At 43.3% G+C, this 19,633-nt stretch overlaps 1 protein-coding gene across 3 annotated transcripts in view; it reads right to left on the bottom strand.

The window, feature by feature from the left end:
• Nucleotides 1-1,953: 1,953 nt before the first annotated feature.
• Nucleotides 1,954-19,633, bottom strand: part of LOC140290082 (uncharacterized) — a 91,533-nt gene continuing 73,853 nt past the window's right edge. For 2 of the 3 annotated variants that reach the window (XM_072379319.1, XM_072379320.1), the window contains exons 19-20: nucleotides 16,172-16,273; nucleotides 1,954-3,100 (exon numbers count right to left, since the gene is read on the bottom strand). In XM_072379319.1, coding sequence (XP_072235420.1) covers nucleotides 3,023-3,100; nucleotides 16,172-16,273 — 180 coding nt within the window. In that variant the 3' untranslated portion in view covers nucleotides 1,954-3,022. The remainder of the gene's footprint in view (nucleotides 3,101-16,171; nucleotides 16,274-19,633) is intronic. The other variant, XM_072379322.1, reaches the window with a different exon arrangement.

Here is a 19,633-nt window from a genome sequence, read left to right as displayed (position 1 = left end):
CCAACCAAGATGCAGACAGAACAGGTGAGGCAAAAAAAAAAGCACGGTCCTTCTTGGGCTCTATCTGGTTGGATACCCTCAAAACCTGAGGTAGCCTGCAGACCCAGGGACAAGAACAGGGACAGGCTTGATGCCAGCAGGCTTCATGACTGGCTGAAGGCTCGCAGACTCAGGTTCATATATCAGGGGCTAGCTGGATTATTGCAAATCCCACAATTGGACTCAATCCCATCTGCCATTGGGCGAGAGGCAGGGTACACCCTGGACAGGTAGCCAGTCCATCATAGGGCCACAGACAAACAGCCATACATATTCCCACTTACTTCTAGGATCAGTTTAGAATTGCCTAAATTTTACATTAAAAATTATGCGACTGCTATTACACACTGCCACAAAGTAGTCCACCAAATCTGTTCTCAGCCTCCTGCCCACCACTGACACACCCCACAGTTGCATAAGTATTTCAGCAGATAACAGTACTAAAAGTAATAATGACAGTCTGAGGTGTCTGATGAGAAAAGATGAGAGTACCATCCCATTGCTGTGCCTCTGCTGTCATCAACCCTTGAATTGCATACAACTGCAAAAATATGTAGTTTGTTTAAGGTTATGTTTGAAAATTAAAAGATGATCTTTTTTGTGACAGCATTCAATGTGGGATACTATGTTTACAAAATGGTAATTGGATACAAGTACTTTTTTTCCATAGAGAGGCACTTTTATTTTGAATATGAATATGCACAGTGTCACTGTCAGATATCTGTACTTATAGGTAATATTTATGTATATGTTCAAAACTTGAAACAGGACATTGTTTTAAGTTTGTAAACCTGTCTCAAACCTGTTTTTTTTTGTAAAGAATAAAGAAAAAGGATACTATTTAGGCCTGTGTTTGGTTTCACATTGAGCCCAGAGGGAAATTTAATTATGTTTATTCCTTCCAAAAGAAAAAAAATATAAATTTTCTAGTTCTTATTAAAACTTAAATAAATGGTTTTAATAATTAATTTTTCTATTGTTTGAAAGACTGAATCAAGTTCAGAAAATCAATTTTTTGTTTAAATTTCATTTTTAATTCAGGTCATATCCCCATTGGAGTTCTGTGTTTGCAGTTTGCCAATGACCAAGCTGATCATGTCACATCCAGCATTGAGTAAGAGGCAAACATTAAACACAAAAACATGTTGAATTCTAACACTAAATAACAGAGAGACTCATAACTTACACTTTAATATTTTGAGTGCAGTAACATTTACAGGATTATTCCATTTGCATAAGTACTATAACAAGCATAGCAATACTTATGTTTGCATTTGGGTATTTGAGTCTGGAAAATTAGTGTTTTAAGGTTGTGCACTTTTTCTGTGAGCTTACAATAATACTGATGATCGAGGTTAGAAATGGATTAAACTTCCTTCTCCTTTCTCTCGGTTATCCTTTTCCCTACCTTTGTAACGTCACCTTCAACTTATTGTGAATTTGAGGTCTTTTTGCTAGGCGTTAGCTGGGCACAGTCAGCCGCTTCTGCTTGTAAACAACTTTCTCCTTTTTAAGCTGTTAAAAACTATTCTCTCCAAGGATGGAGAGGAGCATGGTCAGTATCAGTAAATAGCTGTGATTCCCTACTAAAGAGATCTACATCACTTTAGCTAGACATTCCTTAATGGACCATCTTATTCCATAATACCAAAAAACTGCTTTACTCAATGAACTTACCATATGAGAGGAGGGAATTCACTGCATACCCAAGTGGAAATGGGCAAAATGCTAAGGACTGGCAGCAGAGTGCAGGTCGGCAGGCTGGACAACTACCGTCCATCTTGTGGAAATTGGCTGAATTAAGTGGCTTTATTAGCAAAACAACATTATGACTGCTCTGATATAAGGTGTGCAGCTGCAGCGAATCACAGAAAAGCGAAAATAACCCTCACAAAACAAATAGAGAGGAGCAAATTCTTGTATAACCACTTCATATTTTATATATATAATTTTCCCCCAAAATAATCTATGCTCAGCAACCCACAGATGAACTGTTGCATGAAGTTCAACATCGGCAAATGGCTGACAATATAAAAACATGGTTTAATAAACTAAACTACAAGGCAGCATGCCTACAGTCCGAGGCATGATACCTGCATCCACATCATTATGAGGCAACAGAGGATTAAGACAATATAGGTGCTATCTTGGATTAAGAAAAATATCTAGAACATGGCATTCACAAAGTATAGCAGAGGCAGAAGGAAATGTCTTTAGTTTTGCACACATATTCTCTCAAAAACAAACACTGGACAAGTTGCTCATAGTTGCTGACAATACTGCTCATATGAAACAAACAAGACAGGAAAGTCAGGGTACATATTAAACATTAAAACTGAAAGAAGAGAGGCAAAGGGATTTCTCTACAGCATTACATAAATATAGTCTTTATTTCCAGTAGCATATTTTAGAAAGCTATGCTTAGAATTTAACAGCCTGTATGACAATCATTTTGTAGTAAGGCCAGTCACAATATCAAGTCAAACAGAGAAGTTAACGAAACAAAGTAATTTACAGGTATAAATCTTCACTTAACAGACCAACATGACTTTGTTTGGTTGTGACAAACAAATGCATTGAAAAGAAACTTGTATTTACTTAGGGTTAGACAACTGCTACAATACGATACATACATCATATATATATGTACATTAACGTATATACATACATTACATGCATACTTCATCAACTTTTAATTTAATTACATATTACCAATCCTAACAACCTTGCAAGTGGATCTGGACAACAACACCGACATAAAGGTAATTATTTTTCTTCACATTTTGACTCAGAGAAAACACAAGTAAAATTTGTTATGGCTTAATTCAATTACCTGTACAAGTACATCACTACAGTGAAACAGCATATACTAAAAACACAAACTTGTTTAAGTGGAACACATTATGTGCTTTCCTGACTGTCACAAGTAAAAATTTCTGCAGTGAAAAAGGTCTGACGAGAATTCCCAATATTGTTTGTATGTCTATGTAGAGAAAAGTGGGCCTGTTGAAGCAGCAGTGAAGATAGGGCCAGTGTAAAGTCCAGGTCCATCAGCAGGAACCTTTAAACAAAATAAAACACATTTGAATAGAGCCCAACATGTGACATTTTGATGTCACAGCAAACAATCTTATCACATAGACAAAATTATTTTAATTATAACCACAGGAGTTTACAGTAATTGTTGCCAAAGTTAGAGATTCAGAACTGTGAAGAGCCTTGTTTATAAACAAGGATACCACAAGCACTATTTCATTGTTTTTACAATTAATATTTATCATTATATTCAATTACACAATACATTGAAAAAAAAAGATACTGACATGAGTCATAGGTATCATAAGCACCTTTAATGGCATGGCACTTAATGGTTTTAATTAAATTCACTTCATCCATATAGCAACAGCAGCTCAGCCATGAAGTGGTAGGCCATGTAAAATGACAGAGCTGGGTCAGCAGATGCTGAGGCGCAAGGTGCCGAGGTTGCCAACTTTCTGCAGAGTCAATCGCCACAGACCTCCAAATATCATGTGGCCTTCAGATTAGCTCAAGAACAAGCGTAGAGAGGTTCATAGAACAGGTTTCTATGGTCGAGCAGCTGCATCCAAACCATACAAGAGGCTGGCTCTTTATTCAGATTCACAGTTAAGTGCTTGAAAGTTGACTTCAAAGAGATTGGTAAGAAATTTGCATTGAACCAATTTAAAAGAATTCCACTTAGTCTGGAAGGACAGTTCAATAAAATGCTTCAGGGAGCTAGAAGTGATTGTCATTAATCACTGACAGGAAAAAGAAGAACCCTTGGTTTCTTTTCAGCATTGCAGTTGAGCTGACTAATAGCTCAGTAGAGACGTGTACAGTGCATCCGGAAAGTATTCACAGCGCTCCACTTTTACCACAATATCCTATGTTACAGCCTTATTCCCAAATAGATTAAACTAATATTTTACCTCAAAATTCTACACACAGTACCCCATAATGACAAAGTGAAACAAGTTTGTTTGAAATTTTTGCAAATTTATTACAAATAAAAAACAAAAATAGACCATTTACATAAGTATTCACAGCGTTTGCTCAATACTTTGTTGAAGCTCCTGCGGCAGCAATTACAGCCTCAAGTCTTTTTGAATATGATGCTACAAGCTTGGCACACCTATTTATGTGCTCTGACATGCACTGTCAACTATGGGGCCTTTTATAGAAAAGTGTGTGCTTTACCTCAAGCAGACTGCTATCAGGTTGTAGAAACTTCTAAAGGATGATCAGTGGAAACAGGATGTACCTGAGCTCACTTTTGAAGGGTCATGGCAAATGCTGTGAATACTTATGTAAAAAAATGTTTTATTTGTCATAAATTTGCAAAGTTTCAAACAAACTTGTTTCACTTTATCATTATGGGGTATTGTGTGTAGAATTTTGAGGTAAAAGATTAATTTATTCTATTTGGGAATAAGGCTGTAACATAGGATATTGTATGCACATAGGCAGTAAGTGAAGGAATTGGAAAAAAATGCTATTTCTTGTTATTTTTCAGTAGATGCAACAGAATGCCTAAATTTTTCTCTCTCTTACGAACATTCACATCCTAGTCAGCTGTTGTACTTTTCCTTGTTCATTCTGCCACTTACAGAACTGTGGTGGAGTGATCAGCTGTCCCATTTACGTAGTCAAATGCCACTATATATGGGGTGAACTCTTTTTTTTTTGATAATTTTGTAATGCACCAACATTAGGTGTCCATGTAGAGAAGCGCCAAGGACTATCTTACACAAGAAGTAATCGAGGCTTTTTCTAAATTTTACTAGATGTCAAAACACACTGGAACTTTGCTCTGTCACTTTGATCCAAGTCACAAATTTGTTTTCCATTATCCGACTAAAATTAAAAAACATATCGACATATTGGTAAAAAATGTCCAAAGAGCCGACCTCAACCTTATGATATAGCCTAATAATAATACATTTTATTTAAAAGCGCCTTTCAAAAAACTCACGGAAACTTTACAAAACAGATAAAAACAATTTATATAAGAACCAAAACTTATATTGCACTCAGGGCGCTCACAACCCGCCGCCTCTGCTGCCAAAGCGGCCAAAGAAGCCCAAGCGGCCGAAGGGACGGGGCTTTCAAATAGCAGGCATATATAATAATCCATTTATCCATCGGTTCCTGCAATAATAAGTTTATCCTTGATGGTTTTCCTTTCGCCTTCGGAATCCAGATCGGCTGTGTCGCGTCGCTGCTCATTTGCATAAAGTTGAGCCTCTCTCAACTTTCGAAGCTTACGCCGCTCATGAAGCTCAAGAAGCTCATGAAGCTGACAACGCGCCACTCACAACGCCGGCCGCCAGTTTACATTGAAAATGAATGGCAGCTGGCCGCCTCAGCCGCTCAAGATGCTTTTGGTGTGAGTGCCCGGTTACAGGGAAGTGTCTCTTCCACCACTGCGTAAATCTGATCACAGCATGGTCTATCTACAACCCACATACAGACCTTGTGTACAAAGACTTCCTGTTACTACCAGATCTTTCAAGAATTAGTCACCAGAGGCGCGTGATGCACTGAGAGACTGCTGTGATGTCACAGACTGGTCTGTACTGCTGGAGGAAGAAGAAATGGACACTGACATGAACAGGAGGGTCAGCACCATCACTGACTACATTAACTTCTATAGGGACACTGTGATTCCAGTGAGGACTGTAAGGTGCTATCCTAATAATAAACCATGGATCACCAGTGACATCTAAGACCTCCTGAACCAGAAAAAGATGGTGTTCCAGAATAGAGATCGAGAAAGGTGGAGGAATGTACAACGGGAGCTTAAAAAGACACTACGTCGAGCTAAGGTGGAGTACAAGAAAAAGGTAGAGAGACAGCTGGAGAACAATAACACCAAGGAGGTGTGGAGGGCCACGAGGACCATAACTTCTGTCCAGCTGTACCTCCACCTCTGCAGCAGTTTCCACCACTAGACCTCCTGAACCTAGCCACACCTCCACCTCTGCGGCACCTCTGTGGAAAACTTCTTGTCTCATACCGGTGCCTAAATTAGGGAAACCGGTGGAGCTGAATGACTACAGGCTGGCTTTGACATCTCATATCATGAAGACCTCAGAGAGAATCTTTGCTCGTCGGATGAGATTGCAGGTTGCTGGGGATCTTGACCCCCTCCACTTTACCTACCAGAAAGACAAAGGAGTGGAAGACACGATTCTGTACATACTGCCTTGTTCATATGTGAGAATCATGTTCTTTGACTTCTCCAATGCCTTCAACACCATACGGCCTCCCATACTGACAGACAAACTTCTAGGTATGGGTGTGGCCCCCTCCCTGACATCTGACTGCCAGACCACAGTATATCAGGATGGGGAGATGTGTTTCTGAAACACTGGAATGCAGTACTGGGGCTCCGCAGGGTACTGTTTTGGCTCCTTTTCTTTTCACCCTGTACACAGACTTCAGGTACAACTCACAGTCCTGCCACATACAGAAGTATTCTGATGATACGGCTGTTGTGGCATGTGAGAAGGAGTACAGGGACCTTGTGGAGTCCTTCTATGACTGGACCAAAAAAAACTTTTTGCTCCTGAACAATACCAAAACCAAAGAGCTGGTGGTGGACTTCAGGAGATCTAAAACTCCTTATCAGTTAGTGTGCATTGATGGAGGGGAGATAGAGACTGTTCAGACCTGCAAATACCTGGCGGTGGTGCTGGATAATAAACTGGAGTGGTCTGCCAACATAGAAGCAGTGTACAAGAGGGGCCTGAGCCGTGTCTTCTTCCTGAGACGGCTCAGGTCCTTCAATGTCTATAGTGATATGATATGCATGTTTTATCACACTATCATTGAGAGTGCACTGTTCTATGCTTTCGTCTGCTGGGGGAGTTGCACTACAGACAAAAACTGTAGGCGCCCTGACAAACTGGTAAAAAATGGCCAGTTCTGTTGTAGGTAGAAGACTGGACCCTCTCAGTGCTGTGGTGGAGCAACGGATGAGGAAACTGTACTATGTTTTGGAGAATAATAAACATCCTCTCCACAGAATACTGGCAGATCAGAGGAGCAGCTGCAGTGAGAGGCTCATCTCACTGCGCTCAAAACTCAGAGGTTCAGGAGGTCCTTTGTTCCCACAGCCATAAGGTTTTTTAATAGTGACTGCTGACATATTCTATTCAAATTTATAAATGTATTTATTTCGTCATTGATTACTATTATCATTATTATTATGATCATTATTATTATTATTGTTTAGTATGCAATCATTGTAAATATTTAACTTTTCTTAGCTACTCGACTAATTTGAATTTCCCCCACTGGGGGGTGAATAAACTATTTTTCTATTCTATTCTATTCTATTCTATTCTATTCTATACTATATGCTATATTCAAGCCACTACAGCAAATAAAGCTGAATTCAATGCCGTTACGGAACAACACCCCGGGGATCCAACAGGGAAAAGACAGCAGAACAACTTGAAGGACGTGTGGAGCGGCATGAGGTACATCACTGGCAACAAACAATCTGGTAGCCAGACAGCGGGGGGGGGGTTATGGCGTATGACTACACCATACCTGTGCTTTCTCCCCCACCATCATCACCTCCCCCCTCCCCAATCACCACACTCACAGACCTTCACAGCTGAGCGGGTGTTTTTTTATGTCCCCAGTGCGTGCAGCACCATCTGGCCTGCCCTGCTGGGGAGTAAGCTGACGGCGATCCTGGATTACAGACTATCTGATGGGTCGTCCACAGTATGTCAGACTGCAGGACTGCAGACTTTTCGGATGACTCTGCAATTGTTGGCTGTGTCAGTGAGGGGACAGAGGAGGAGTACAGGGGTGTTGTGGATTCCTTCATCAAGTAGTGTGAGACTCTGCATCTTAATACCACCAAGACAAAGGAGCTGGTGGTGTATTTCCTTAGGAGGAAATCTGCCCCTACACCCATTTCCATCAATGGTGATACTGTGGAAGTGGTCCAGGATTACAAATACCTTGGAGTACACCTGGACAACAAACTGAACTGGGCCAAGAACACTGAGGCTGTGTAAAAGAAGGGTCAGAGCCGGCTCTATTTCCAGAGGAGTCTCTGGTCTTTCAATGTATGTAACATAATGCTGAGGATGTTCTACCAGTCGGTGGTAGCCAGTGCCATCGTCTTTGGTTTGGAGTGCTGGGGCAGCAGACTGAGGGCAGCAGATGCCAACAAGATCATCAGGAAGACTGGGGATCCAGCTGGACTCTTAGTTGGTGGTGTCTGAGAGGAGGATGCTGTGTCAACTGCACAGCATCGTGGACAACAACACTCACCCTCTCCACCAGGTGCTTACCTCCCACAGAAGCACCTTCAGCAACAGACTCATTCCACCCCTTTGTAGGACTGACCACCAGGGGAAGTCCTTTCTGCCTGTGGCCATAAGACTGTTTAATTCATCAACCTCAGGCAAAACATATGGTCCCCCCTCTTAGATGTCTGCCAAATTCTTTTTACTTTTATACTTAACTACTTACTTGTTTTTCTTTTTCTTTTTTTTTTAAACTGTAGCCCTTTGAGATCTTGCGATGTAAAGGGCACTACAAATAAAATGTATTATTATTACTATTATTATTGAAACTGAATTGAATTGAAATGGCACTTTATCCTATTTCACTTTACCGAATGACACTTTACAATGACACTTCTCCTAATCACTTGCTTGTATTTACTGTTTTCTTTATTGAGGCTGCTATTTGCACACCACACAGATTGTACTCAGTTACTTGTGTTATTTTATGTTAGCTTTACTTTATCTTATCTGTCTGTTTTATTTTTATTTATTTTATTTTATTTTATTTTATCTTATTTAATTTTATTTAGTACTATCCCCCTTGTTCCATAACTGTTGCACAGCAATTTCCCTCGGGATAAATTCAGCTTCTTGAATCTTGAACCACTATAGGCTTAATTAAATTTTTTTCTCTTTTTCTCTTTAACCACTTGGTGATTGGGGATCCTTGCATTAAATATCCAGTAATCACGAATAAAATTAACAGAAAGAGGAGATTTATACATAGCAGAAATGAGGGAATGGCCTTAGGATTTCCTCTTTGATTTGCAGGCAATGAAGAGACATGTTGATCCACAGATGACATATTGTCACAGTTTAGTCATCCAACCATCAGTAATTTTCCATTGATCCTGCTTCTGCCCCACTCAGCCTGTCAGCTACACACACCTCATCAGTTAACTCCACTCACCTGTGCACACAGCTGCCTCTCATCACATGCAATCAGCCCAGCATATAGTCACCAGCTCCACACTCTATCCTTTGCCAGATTGTTCTATGCCATGCATGTCTTTCCAGCGTTCTCCTGCCAGCTTTACCGGTACCGACCTCGCCTGTCCCTGATTCCGTGCTTCGTCTGCCTCCTGGTAATTCGACCCAGCCTTCTGTCCCTGACCAAGAACTTTGCCTCTCCTCTCCTGATTCCTGTTTGCCGGTTTCTAAACCGTTTGTCTGTCTGCCAGAGTCTCAGTAAAGCCTTAAACTTTTTACTACTGTCTTCTGACTCCTTTGTACTGCAATTGGGTCCATACACCACACATTACAGTACAATCTGGCCAGACATGGACCCAGCAGGACCACCCTCACCACAGGATCGGTTTGAGAGGATTGAGAATGCGCTCATGCAGCAACAGCAGAGAATGGAGGAGGCTGATGCATACCCCAGACAAGCTGCAGAGGCCAACACCAATACCTTTGCAGCCCTCTCCGCCCACTTGCAACAGCTGATGTCCACTCGCCCTTCTGCAGTTCCAGTCCCCACACCGGAAACTCCTGCTCCAGCTCTGCCACAGCCCAGAATGATCTCCGAGCCTAGAGTGGGAACCCCTGAGCGATATGATGGAAACCCTGAACTCTGCGGTTCATTCCTGACCTCCTGCTCCTTACTCTTCGGCCTGCAGCCATACACGTTCGCCACTGAGGAGGCCAGGGTGGCATACGTAGTTAGCAACCTGACCGGCAGAGCCCTCCTCTGGGGAACAGCAGAGTGGGAGAGGCGGACTTCCGCCTGTGCATCATTCCAGGCCTTCTCTGAAGAACTACGCAAGGTGTTCGGGTTGGGTGCTTCCGGACCTGATGCCGCCCGTGATCTGCTCTCCCTGCGCCAAGGGAACCAGTCAGTGGCTGACTTCTCCATCGACTTCCGGACCAGGGCCCGTCGAAGCGACTGGAACACTGCGCCTCTGCGCGGTGCTTTTCTGCATGGTTTGGCAGACTACATCAAGGATGAACTGTCCTCTACCGTCCAGTGTGGAAGGTAGTCTCATTGAACTTACTGTTCGGCTGGACCTCCGCATACAGGCCCGGAGAAGGGAGAGGAGACGGAACACTCCTGGTCGTCTCGACCCAGCCCGCTGGCCAGGTTACTCATCTGCTTCCGGTTCCTCTTTACCCGTTATGGATAATGGTGTAGAGTCTAAGCACATGCAGGTGGGCCGCAACAAGCTTACATCCAAAGAGCGAGAGCGCCGCCGTAAGGGGAATCTGTGTATGTACTGTGGACAAACTGGACATTTTATCTCCCGCTGCCCGTTAAAAGACAGGGCTTCACTAGTGAGTGAGGAAGTCTTGGTGAGTCACATGGCAGCAAAGTCTTCCTCTTCAAGCTTACGCCCTCTGTTCCAAGTCAAGATCCTCCTTCCTGGTGGTGCACACACCCTGCCCACTTTTATAGACTCTGGTGCAGATGCCAACATTATGGCCGAGAGCTTAGCCATACAACTTGGACTTAAGAAGATTCCACTTGACACCCCAATTCCTGCCAAAGCCCTTGATGGCCATCTTCTGGAGACTGTCACTCACCAGACTTCTCCTGTCCACATGCTACTTTCCGGTAACCACCATGAGACCATCCAGTTTCACCTCTTGTCATCTTCTAACATTGCACTGATCTTAGGCTACCCTTGGCTACGTCGACACAGCCCCCACATCGACTGGGCCACAGGGGGCATCCTCGGTTGGAAGAACTCCTGCCACCAGGTCTGCCTTAAAGAGGCCTCTGTACCCCAGCAGACAACGCACTCTAGTTCCTGCCCTGACTTGTCCAGAGTTCCTGTCGAGTACCATGACTTCCGGGAGGTGTTCAGTAAGACTAAGGCGACTTCATTGCCCCCTCATCGGCCTTATGACTGTTCCATTGACCTGATGCCTGGAACTTCACCTCCCAAGGGGCGTTTGTACTCCCTGTCTGGTCCTGAACGGGAGTTCATGGAGTCTTACATCAATGACTCCCTGGCTGCCGGTATTATCCGACCCTCGTCGTCTGCTGCTGGGGCAGGATTTTTCTTTGTAGAGAAGAAGGACAAGACCCTGCGCCCCTGCATTGATTACAGGGGACTTAATGACATTACTATAAAGAACCGGTACCCTCTTCCCCTCATCTCCTCAGCCTTTGAGTTACTTCAAGGAGCCATAATCTTCACCAAGCTCGACCTCCGTAACGCCTACCACCTTGTCCGCATCCGAGAGGGGGGTGAATGGAAGACTGCTTTTAACACGCCCACCGGACATTATGAATATTTGGTGAAGCCATTCGGCCTCACCAATGCCCCGGCAGTTTTCCAGGCCTTGGTCAACGACCTCCTCAGAGACATGATCGACAAATATGTTTTCGTCTATTTGGACGACATCCTAATTTTTTCTAATTCCCGCGACGAACATATCCACCATGTCCAGACGGTCCTCCAACGCTTGCTGGAGAACTCCCTTTTCGTCAAGGCCGAAAAGTGTGAGTTTCACTCACAGACTGTGTCCTTCCTGGGTTACATTGTGACTCAGGGTCACCTGGAGATGGATCCTGCCAAAGTGGACGCAGTTAGGTGCTGGCCAGTCCCTGAAACCCGTAAGAAGCTGCAGCAGTTTCTGGGCTTTGCCAATTTTTACAGGCGCTTCATCCGGAACTATAGCTCCATCGCTGCCCCTCTCACAGCCCTGACATCCTCCAAGACTTCCTTCCGATGGTCCCATTCTGCAGATACAGCCTTTCAGACCCTGAGGGACCGCTTCAGTTCTGCACCCATCCTCCAAGTTCCTGACGCCGAACGGCAGTTCATCGTAGAGGTGGATGCATCTGACATGGGTGTAGGGGCTGTGCTGTCCCAGCGAGCAGCCAGTGACCAGAAGATCCATCCATGTGCTTTTTTCTCTCTGCGTCTTTCCCCAGCCGAGAGAAATTATGACATTGGTAACCGGGAACTCCTCGCTGTTAAACTGGCCCTGGAGGAGTGGCGGCATCGGCTGGAGGGAACCAAGCAGCCCTTCCTGGTTTGGATGGACCACAAGAACCTGGAGTACATTCGAACCACAAAGAGATTCAATTCTCGACAGGCACGATGGGCCCTCTTCTTCACTAGGTTCAATTTCACCCTCTCCTACAGACCCGGCTCCCGCAACGTCAAACCGGACGCTCTGTCACGTCAGTTCCAGAGGGAGGATGATGGCACCAGTGCTCCTGACACCATCCTTCCGTCCCCGTGTGTTGTGGCATCCCTGACTTGGGAAATTGAGGAGAAAGTAAGAGCTGCCACAGAGGGTCAGCCTGGTCCTAGTGCCTGCCCTACTGGATGTTTATTCGTGCCTGCAGCTCTAAGGTCGGATGTACTCCAGTGGGCCCATGGTTCTAAGTTGACCTGCCATCCTGGGATCCAGAGAACCAGGGAGGTCCTTCTACAACGTTTCTGGTGGGCCACGTTACAGGAGGACACCCGGGAGTATGCCAAGTCCTGCAATCAGAACAAAACATCGCGTCAAGCACCATCCGGCCTCCTGCACCCTCTCCCAGTGCCACATCGCCCCTGGTCCCACATTTCAGTGGACTTTGTGACAGGCCTGCCACCATCAAATGAGAAGACGGCTATTCTTACCATTGTGGACCGCTTCTCTAAGATGGCACACTTTGTGTCCTTGCCTAAGCTCCCGTCAGTTAAAGAGACAGCCCAGCTGCTCCTCAACCACGTCTTTCGCCTTCATGGGATTCCTGTTGATGTGGTCTCGGACAGAGGGCCCCAGTTTTCATCAGTGTTCTGGCGGGAGTTCTGCAGCCTCTTGGGAGCCACCGCCAGTTTGTCATCCGGGTACCACCCGCAATCTAATGGCCAGACTGAGAGGAAGAACCAAGAAATGGAAACGGCCCTCCGGTGTATGGTGTCACAGAACCCATCCTCTTGGTCCCAGCATCTGTTGTGGGTGGAATATGCCCACAACACCCTTACCAGCTCTGCCACCGGTTTGTCTCCTTTCCAGTGTGCCTACGGTTACCAGCCTCCTCTCTTCCCAGCCCTGGAAGGGGAGGCCTCTTGCCCTTCAGTTCAAGCCTTCATCCGTCGCTGTCGTCGGACCTGGAGCCATGCTAGGGCCTCCCTCCTGAAGGCGGCAGACCGATACTCCTCAGCAGCCAACCGTCATCGCTCTCAAGCTCCACAATATCAGGTGGGCCAGAAGGTTTGGCTCTCCACCCGTGACCTTCCTCTGCGTGTGGAATCCAACAAGCTGGCTCCCAAGTTTGTTGGGCCCTTCGCTATCGAGAAGGTCATCAATCCTGTGGCAGTCCGGCTCAAACTCCCTCGGTCTATGCGGGTGCACCCGACATTCCATGTGTCCAAAGTCAAGCCGGTCACACAGCTGCCTCTCATCACATGCAATCAGCCCAGCATATAGTCACCAGCCCCACACTCTATCCTTTGCCATGCATGTCTTTCCAGCGTTCTCCTGCCAGCTTTACCGGTACCGACCTCGCCTGTCCCTGATTCCGTGCTGCGTCTGCCTCCTGGTAATTCGACCCAGCCTTCTGTCCCTGACCAAGAACTTTGCCTCTCCCGATTCCTGTTTGCCGGTTTCTAAACAGTTTGTCTGTCTGCCAGAGTCTCAGTAAAGCCGTGAACTTTTTACCACTGTCTTCTGACTCCTTTGTACTGCAATTGGGTCCATACACCACCCGTTACACATATGGTACATCAGAAAATTGTTTCAGCATGAGTTGATGAACAGACGGAAACTTGCCACCACAGATACAGTATTCACATAACTTTGGAGAATAATGATTAGAAGGGTAACAACTGTATAATGTTCACCATCAGTGGCAAATCAGGTAAGTTAAATCCTTGGAATGATATATTTTCGCTGTTTGATGCCCAGTGTCAAATTATGGATTTAACTGAGCATCTATTCAACATTCAGTAGCCTAAATTCACACTGAATCATGGAAACAAATAAAAGAATTTTAATGTCAACTTGTTTGTGTTTCTTTAACTGAAAGGTGCATGTATTGCTGCAAATCAAGGCAGTTCTAATGTTATTATTTACAGTAGGCTTTGTTGCTCTAAATCACTTTTTTAACTTAGTACTGGATATCACATTGGTCATGTAGGTAAAATTGTAGCAGACGGGACAGTGTGGGTTAGGTAAAAGTGAAGCTGTATGTAAACAGACATAAATACAGACAGTGAGGGGACTGGTAGTTCAATTAACAATCAACAACTGCGGGTCAGAGAAGATATGTATATATATATATATATATATACACACACATATGTTTATGCAGGGTGCGATTTGTGAAAAAACCAGAGGGGGGATCATTTTCAGAAACATTTTATTCAGAAAAATTACCACACAACAGTGTGAAAACATGAAAACTGTTGATTCTTATATAGATAAACCTCACACTGAGGCTACATAATGTAGGCGGTAGGCCTACTTTGAATGTGGACTTAACAACTGCATTTGCAGAAATATTTTCTCAAAATATTGTTTCTAAATTTGCCAAATAAAAATAAAATTTCAATTTTTCTCGATATCAGTTCAACAGAAATCATGAAATACCACAATGTGCTGTGAAGATTTGTTTTTTTTATTTTAATTTTTTTAAATGGTTAATCGGGTAGACTATAAGGTCAGACTATGAAAACATGCTCTCATGACGCACTTGACCCTCTCGCCATTTAGCGAAGTTTCAGGGGGTGAGGGATTAGCAAGTGACCCCTCGGCCTGGGAGCTCTTCTCAGCCAGGGATATGCTGCTGTCCACCATCCGATTTTTTCTCAGAATTTTTTGTTGTGGTCCTGTAAAATATGATGATATGCTGCTCTGGATTCTTTAAATTTTTTCTCCATTTAACTTAAGCTTTTGTTTTGGCGCGGGTGACGCAGACAGGAAATTGGACTTGTGAAACGCAAGAAAATCCGATTGATTTTCAAAATAAAACTGCTTTCTGGGAGCGCTCTGACTCGCTCTGACTCGCTCCCAGTAGATCAAAATTCCAGCACAATCAAAATGAAAATGGACCCTTTGTGTTTTGGTTTTTAATAATTACAATGTAATGGTGAAAATACTTTGGGTGGCGGGTATAAATTTTGTCCCCACCGAGGATAAAAATAATTCAGCAGTGGGTAGGATGTGTAAACCAGAGAGAGGGGGGAATCCCCACCATTACACAGACACACATACATACGTATATAATAGGGCTAGGCAAATGTCAAATTCTTTAATCGCGTTAATCACATGATTTCCTGTGATTAATTACCATTAATCGCATTGTCATACACAAAATACACTAATGAATTAAAAAGTAGCATACAATGCACTTTTATTGGAACTGTGTAGTCATATGATCAAAGTACTCCGGTGATAAGACAATTCAACGTTGCAGTGCTTACAAATAACTTTGTCTCTGTACAGCGCCGTCTGGAAGAACTTTGAAATGAAAATGGCCATCCGTACCCTTCTCTATGTTTGTTTAGCCCGCTTCATCCACCATTCTTTTCTTTTCTGACTATTTCTTGTGAGCGCCGCAGCACTATGCAACATACTAGGCTCACTCACGATGGCTTTTTTCAAAATAAAAGCCAGTAAGCAACAGACATTTAAAATAACAAATAATTAAAACTGCGTTAATGGGAGACAAATAATTGTTGGCGATAATGAATTCATTAGTTAACGCAAAATAACATAAATATCTATCTATCTATCTATCTACCTATCTACCTATATATATATACACGCACGCACGTGCACACACACACACACACACACTTTAGTCACATAGCTTTTTTACTTTAGAATAGAAGAAAGAATTTAACAGGTACTACCTCTCCAAGAGCCTGCAGGGCAACTGTGGCTGCCATGGCCTTGGCGTGTTTCTTATTGGGACTAGCTGTCTGGGGCTGGTAGTCCACACCATTTACTGTAACCTGAAAATAAAAGAGCATATGAATGTGTTCAATGCCAGTATGTTCAATGGAATAGGAAACAATTTTCTATTTTATTTTTTGCAGTTGTTTAAAACTGTGTGCGTCATGTGCACTGCGGCTGCCTAGCATATCCTGCCTCTGATCAGCTAAATCAGTCAGAGGTTGTATAGAAAGTCAGTACGATTACATGCGGGCCATCAGATCGGATTAATGGCTAAATTACAATAAGATTGAGTTATTCAGTTCATGTAGACACCTTAATATGACAAGAAATCGAATCGGATCGGGTTATTCATGATCAAATTAAGACCCCGAGATAACTCGATCCAAATGCCCACTGAACATGCATGTCAACAACAGTGGATCAGATCAAGCGTTCTATGCATGCTCGAGATTTTTTCCCCACAATTGTCACCCGGAAGTCGAAGGAGACGATATTACTGTTGTTGTCCCTGCCGTCGGAAAGAAATAAACAATGCGATGGAGAATGCGCCGCAGTGCATTACATTTGTGCCATAACCATGCTCATCACAAATGTAGAGGAACGTAGCTTCTTCTTGCACTTTGTTCGCGATCTTTCTCGAATGCCTTAGTTTTGTTGTTGGTGGTGGTGAAGACGTCAACTAGAAGTAGCTCTATTCGCGATTGTTGAAATGGGTACAGCGCCACCTATCGTACCGGGGTATTGCATGCTTTGTGCCAGTGATTCGATTCATTCACCGCCATATATCAAAGGATAATTACACTTGCTCGAATAAGGCAAGGCAAGTTTATTTGTATAGCACAATTCAACAACAAGGTGATTCAAAGTGCTTTACAGAGACATTAAAACAGAAGAAATAAAAAGCATGATTTAAAATTTAAATGAAAGAAGGAAATAAGAACAATAGATAAAATCAGAAAAAATTATATATATGAAAGATAAAATCAATAGTTAAAACATGATTCCGTTTTGAAACTCAAGCTTATTCAAATGCAGCTGAAAATAGATGTGTCTTCACCCTGGACTTAAATACACTGAGTGTTTCAGCTGATCTGAGGCTTTCTGGGAGTTTGTTCCAGACATGTGGAGCATAGAAGCTGAATGCAGCTTCTCCATGTCTGGTTCTGACTCTGGGAACTGATAAAAAAACCGGATCCAGATGACCTGAGGGGTCTGGAAGGTTCATAGTGGGTCAGGAGGTCACGGATGTATTTTGGTCCTTGACCATTCAGAGCTTTATAGACCAGCATCAGAACTTTAAAGTCTATCCTCTGATGGACAGGCAGCCAGTGTAAAGACTTCAGAGCTGGACTGATGTGCTCCACTTTTTTGGTCTTAGTGAGGACTCGAGCAGCTGAGTTCTGGATGAGCTGCAGTTGTCTAACTGACTTTTTAGGCAGACTTGTAAAGATGGTGTTACAATAATCGAGCCTACTAAAGATGAATGCATGGACAAGTTTTTCCAGGTCCTGCTGAGACATCAGATCTTTTAGCCTTGATATATTCTTAAGGTGATAGTAGGCTGACTTTGTTATTGCCTTAATGTGTTTGTCCAAATTTAGGTCTGAGTCCATCACTACACCCAGATTTCTGGCCTGGTTGGTAGTTTTTAGATTTATAGATTGAAGCTCTGTGGTGACTTTCAATCGTTTATCTTTGGCTCCAAAGACAATTACCTCAGTTTTGTTTTTGTTTAGCTGGAGGAAGTTGTGGCACATCCAGTCATTAATCTCCTCAATGCATTTTCCAAGGGCCTGTACAGGCCCTCGGTCTCCTGGTGACATTGTTATATACATCTGTGTGTCATCTGCATAGCTATGGTAGTTTATTTGGTTGTTTTTTATAATCTGTGCCAGTGGGAGCATGTAGATGTTAAACAGAAGAGGTCCCAGGATGGAAACTTGGCGAACTCCACATGTGATTCTTGTCTGCTCAGATGTAAAGTTACCTATTGACACAAAGTACTTCCTGTTCTCTAAGTATGTTTTAAACCAGTTTAGTACATTTCCGGAAAGACCAGCCCAGTTCTCCAGTCGTTTGAGTAATATATTGTGGTCAACTGTATCAAAGGCAGCACTGAGATCCAGTAAAACTAAGACTGACATTTTTCCACTGTCTGTATTCAGACATATGTCATTAAACACTTTGGTCAGAGCAGTCTCAGTGATGTGGTGCTGTCTAAAGCCTGACAGGAAGGTATCATAGCGGTTATTTTGTGTTAAAAAGTAATTAAGCTGTTGAAAAACCGCTTTTTCAATGATCTTACTTAAAAATGGGAGATTTGAGATGGGCCTGTAGTTGTTCATTTGCGTCTTGTCAAGATTGTCCTTTTTCAGCAGAGGTTTAATTACAGCTGTTTTTAGTGGCTCTGGAAACACACCTGACGTTAAGGACAGGTTCACAATCAGTAACAGGTCTGACTCCAAAGTCTTTGAGACCCCTTTGAAAAAACCTAAACAGCAAGAGGAGGACTTCAGGTGACGTAAGATGCCCTCCAGGTCTTTACTGTTAATGGGTTGAAATAGTGTCATGGTGTTTAAACCAGTTTTCGGTGGACACGGTACATCTGCTGAACCAGCTGCTGATGTACCAACTGCTTGTCTAATATTTTGGACTTTGTCTATGAAGAATTTGGCAAAGTCATTGCAGGCCATGGTGGAATGGAGTTCAGTTGCCACTGACACAGGAGGGTTTGCTAGCCTGTCAACTGTAGCAAATAAGGCCCGAGCATTATGACTGTTTTTGGTGATGATGTCAGAGAAGTAGGATTTCCTTGCATTCCTCAGTTGTAAATTATAAGAGTGAAGTTTATCTTTAGAGATGTCATAATGAACCTGGAGATTTGTTTTTCTCCATCTGCGCTCAGCTTTCCGACACTCTCTTTTCCCATTTTTCACCAGTGTGGAATTTCGCCATGGAGACTTCTTCCTTCCAGAGATAACCTTCACCTTAATGGGAGCAATAGCATCCATAACATTTAACATTTTAGTATTGAAGCTACTGACAAGCTCACTGACTGAACCCCCGGACAGAGCAGGTGTCAAAGAGAAGACCTGGTTAAAGATCTCACTACTGTTTTCAGTTATACACCGTTTTGAGATCACTGCTGTTGAGACATTTGTGTGCACTGAAATCGTACTCTCAAAGAAAACACAGGAATGGTCAGACAGGCCCACATCAGACAGTAATCTTTGAAATGCTTAGACCCTTAGAGATCACTAAGTCTAGAGTGTGCCCCCTATTGTGCGTGGGCTCTGTTACATGCTGAGTCAGCCCAAAGTTGTCCAGAGTGTTACTCAGGTCTTTAGTCCCTCTGTCCTGAGGGTTGTCCATATGGATGTTAAAATCACCAACAATAATTATACAGTCAAAATCAA

The sequence above is a fragment of the Leuresthes tenuis genome, unplaced genomic scaffold (assembly GCF_036924035.1).
Source record: "Leuresthes tenuis unplaced genomic scaffold, fLeuTen1.0.hap1 SCAF_1, whole genome shotgun sequence".
Lineage (NCBI taxonomy): Eukaryota > Metazoa > Chordata > Actinopteri > Atheriniformes > Atherinopsidae > Leuresthes > Leuresthes tenuis.
This window is presented reverse-complemented; position numbering and strand designations above follow the sequence as displayed.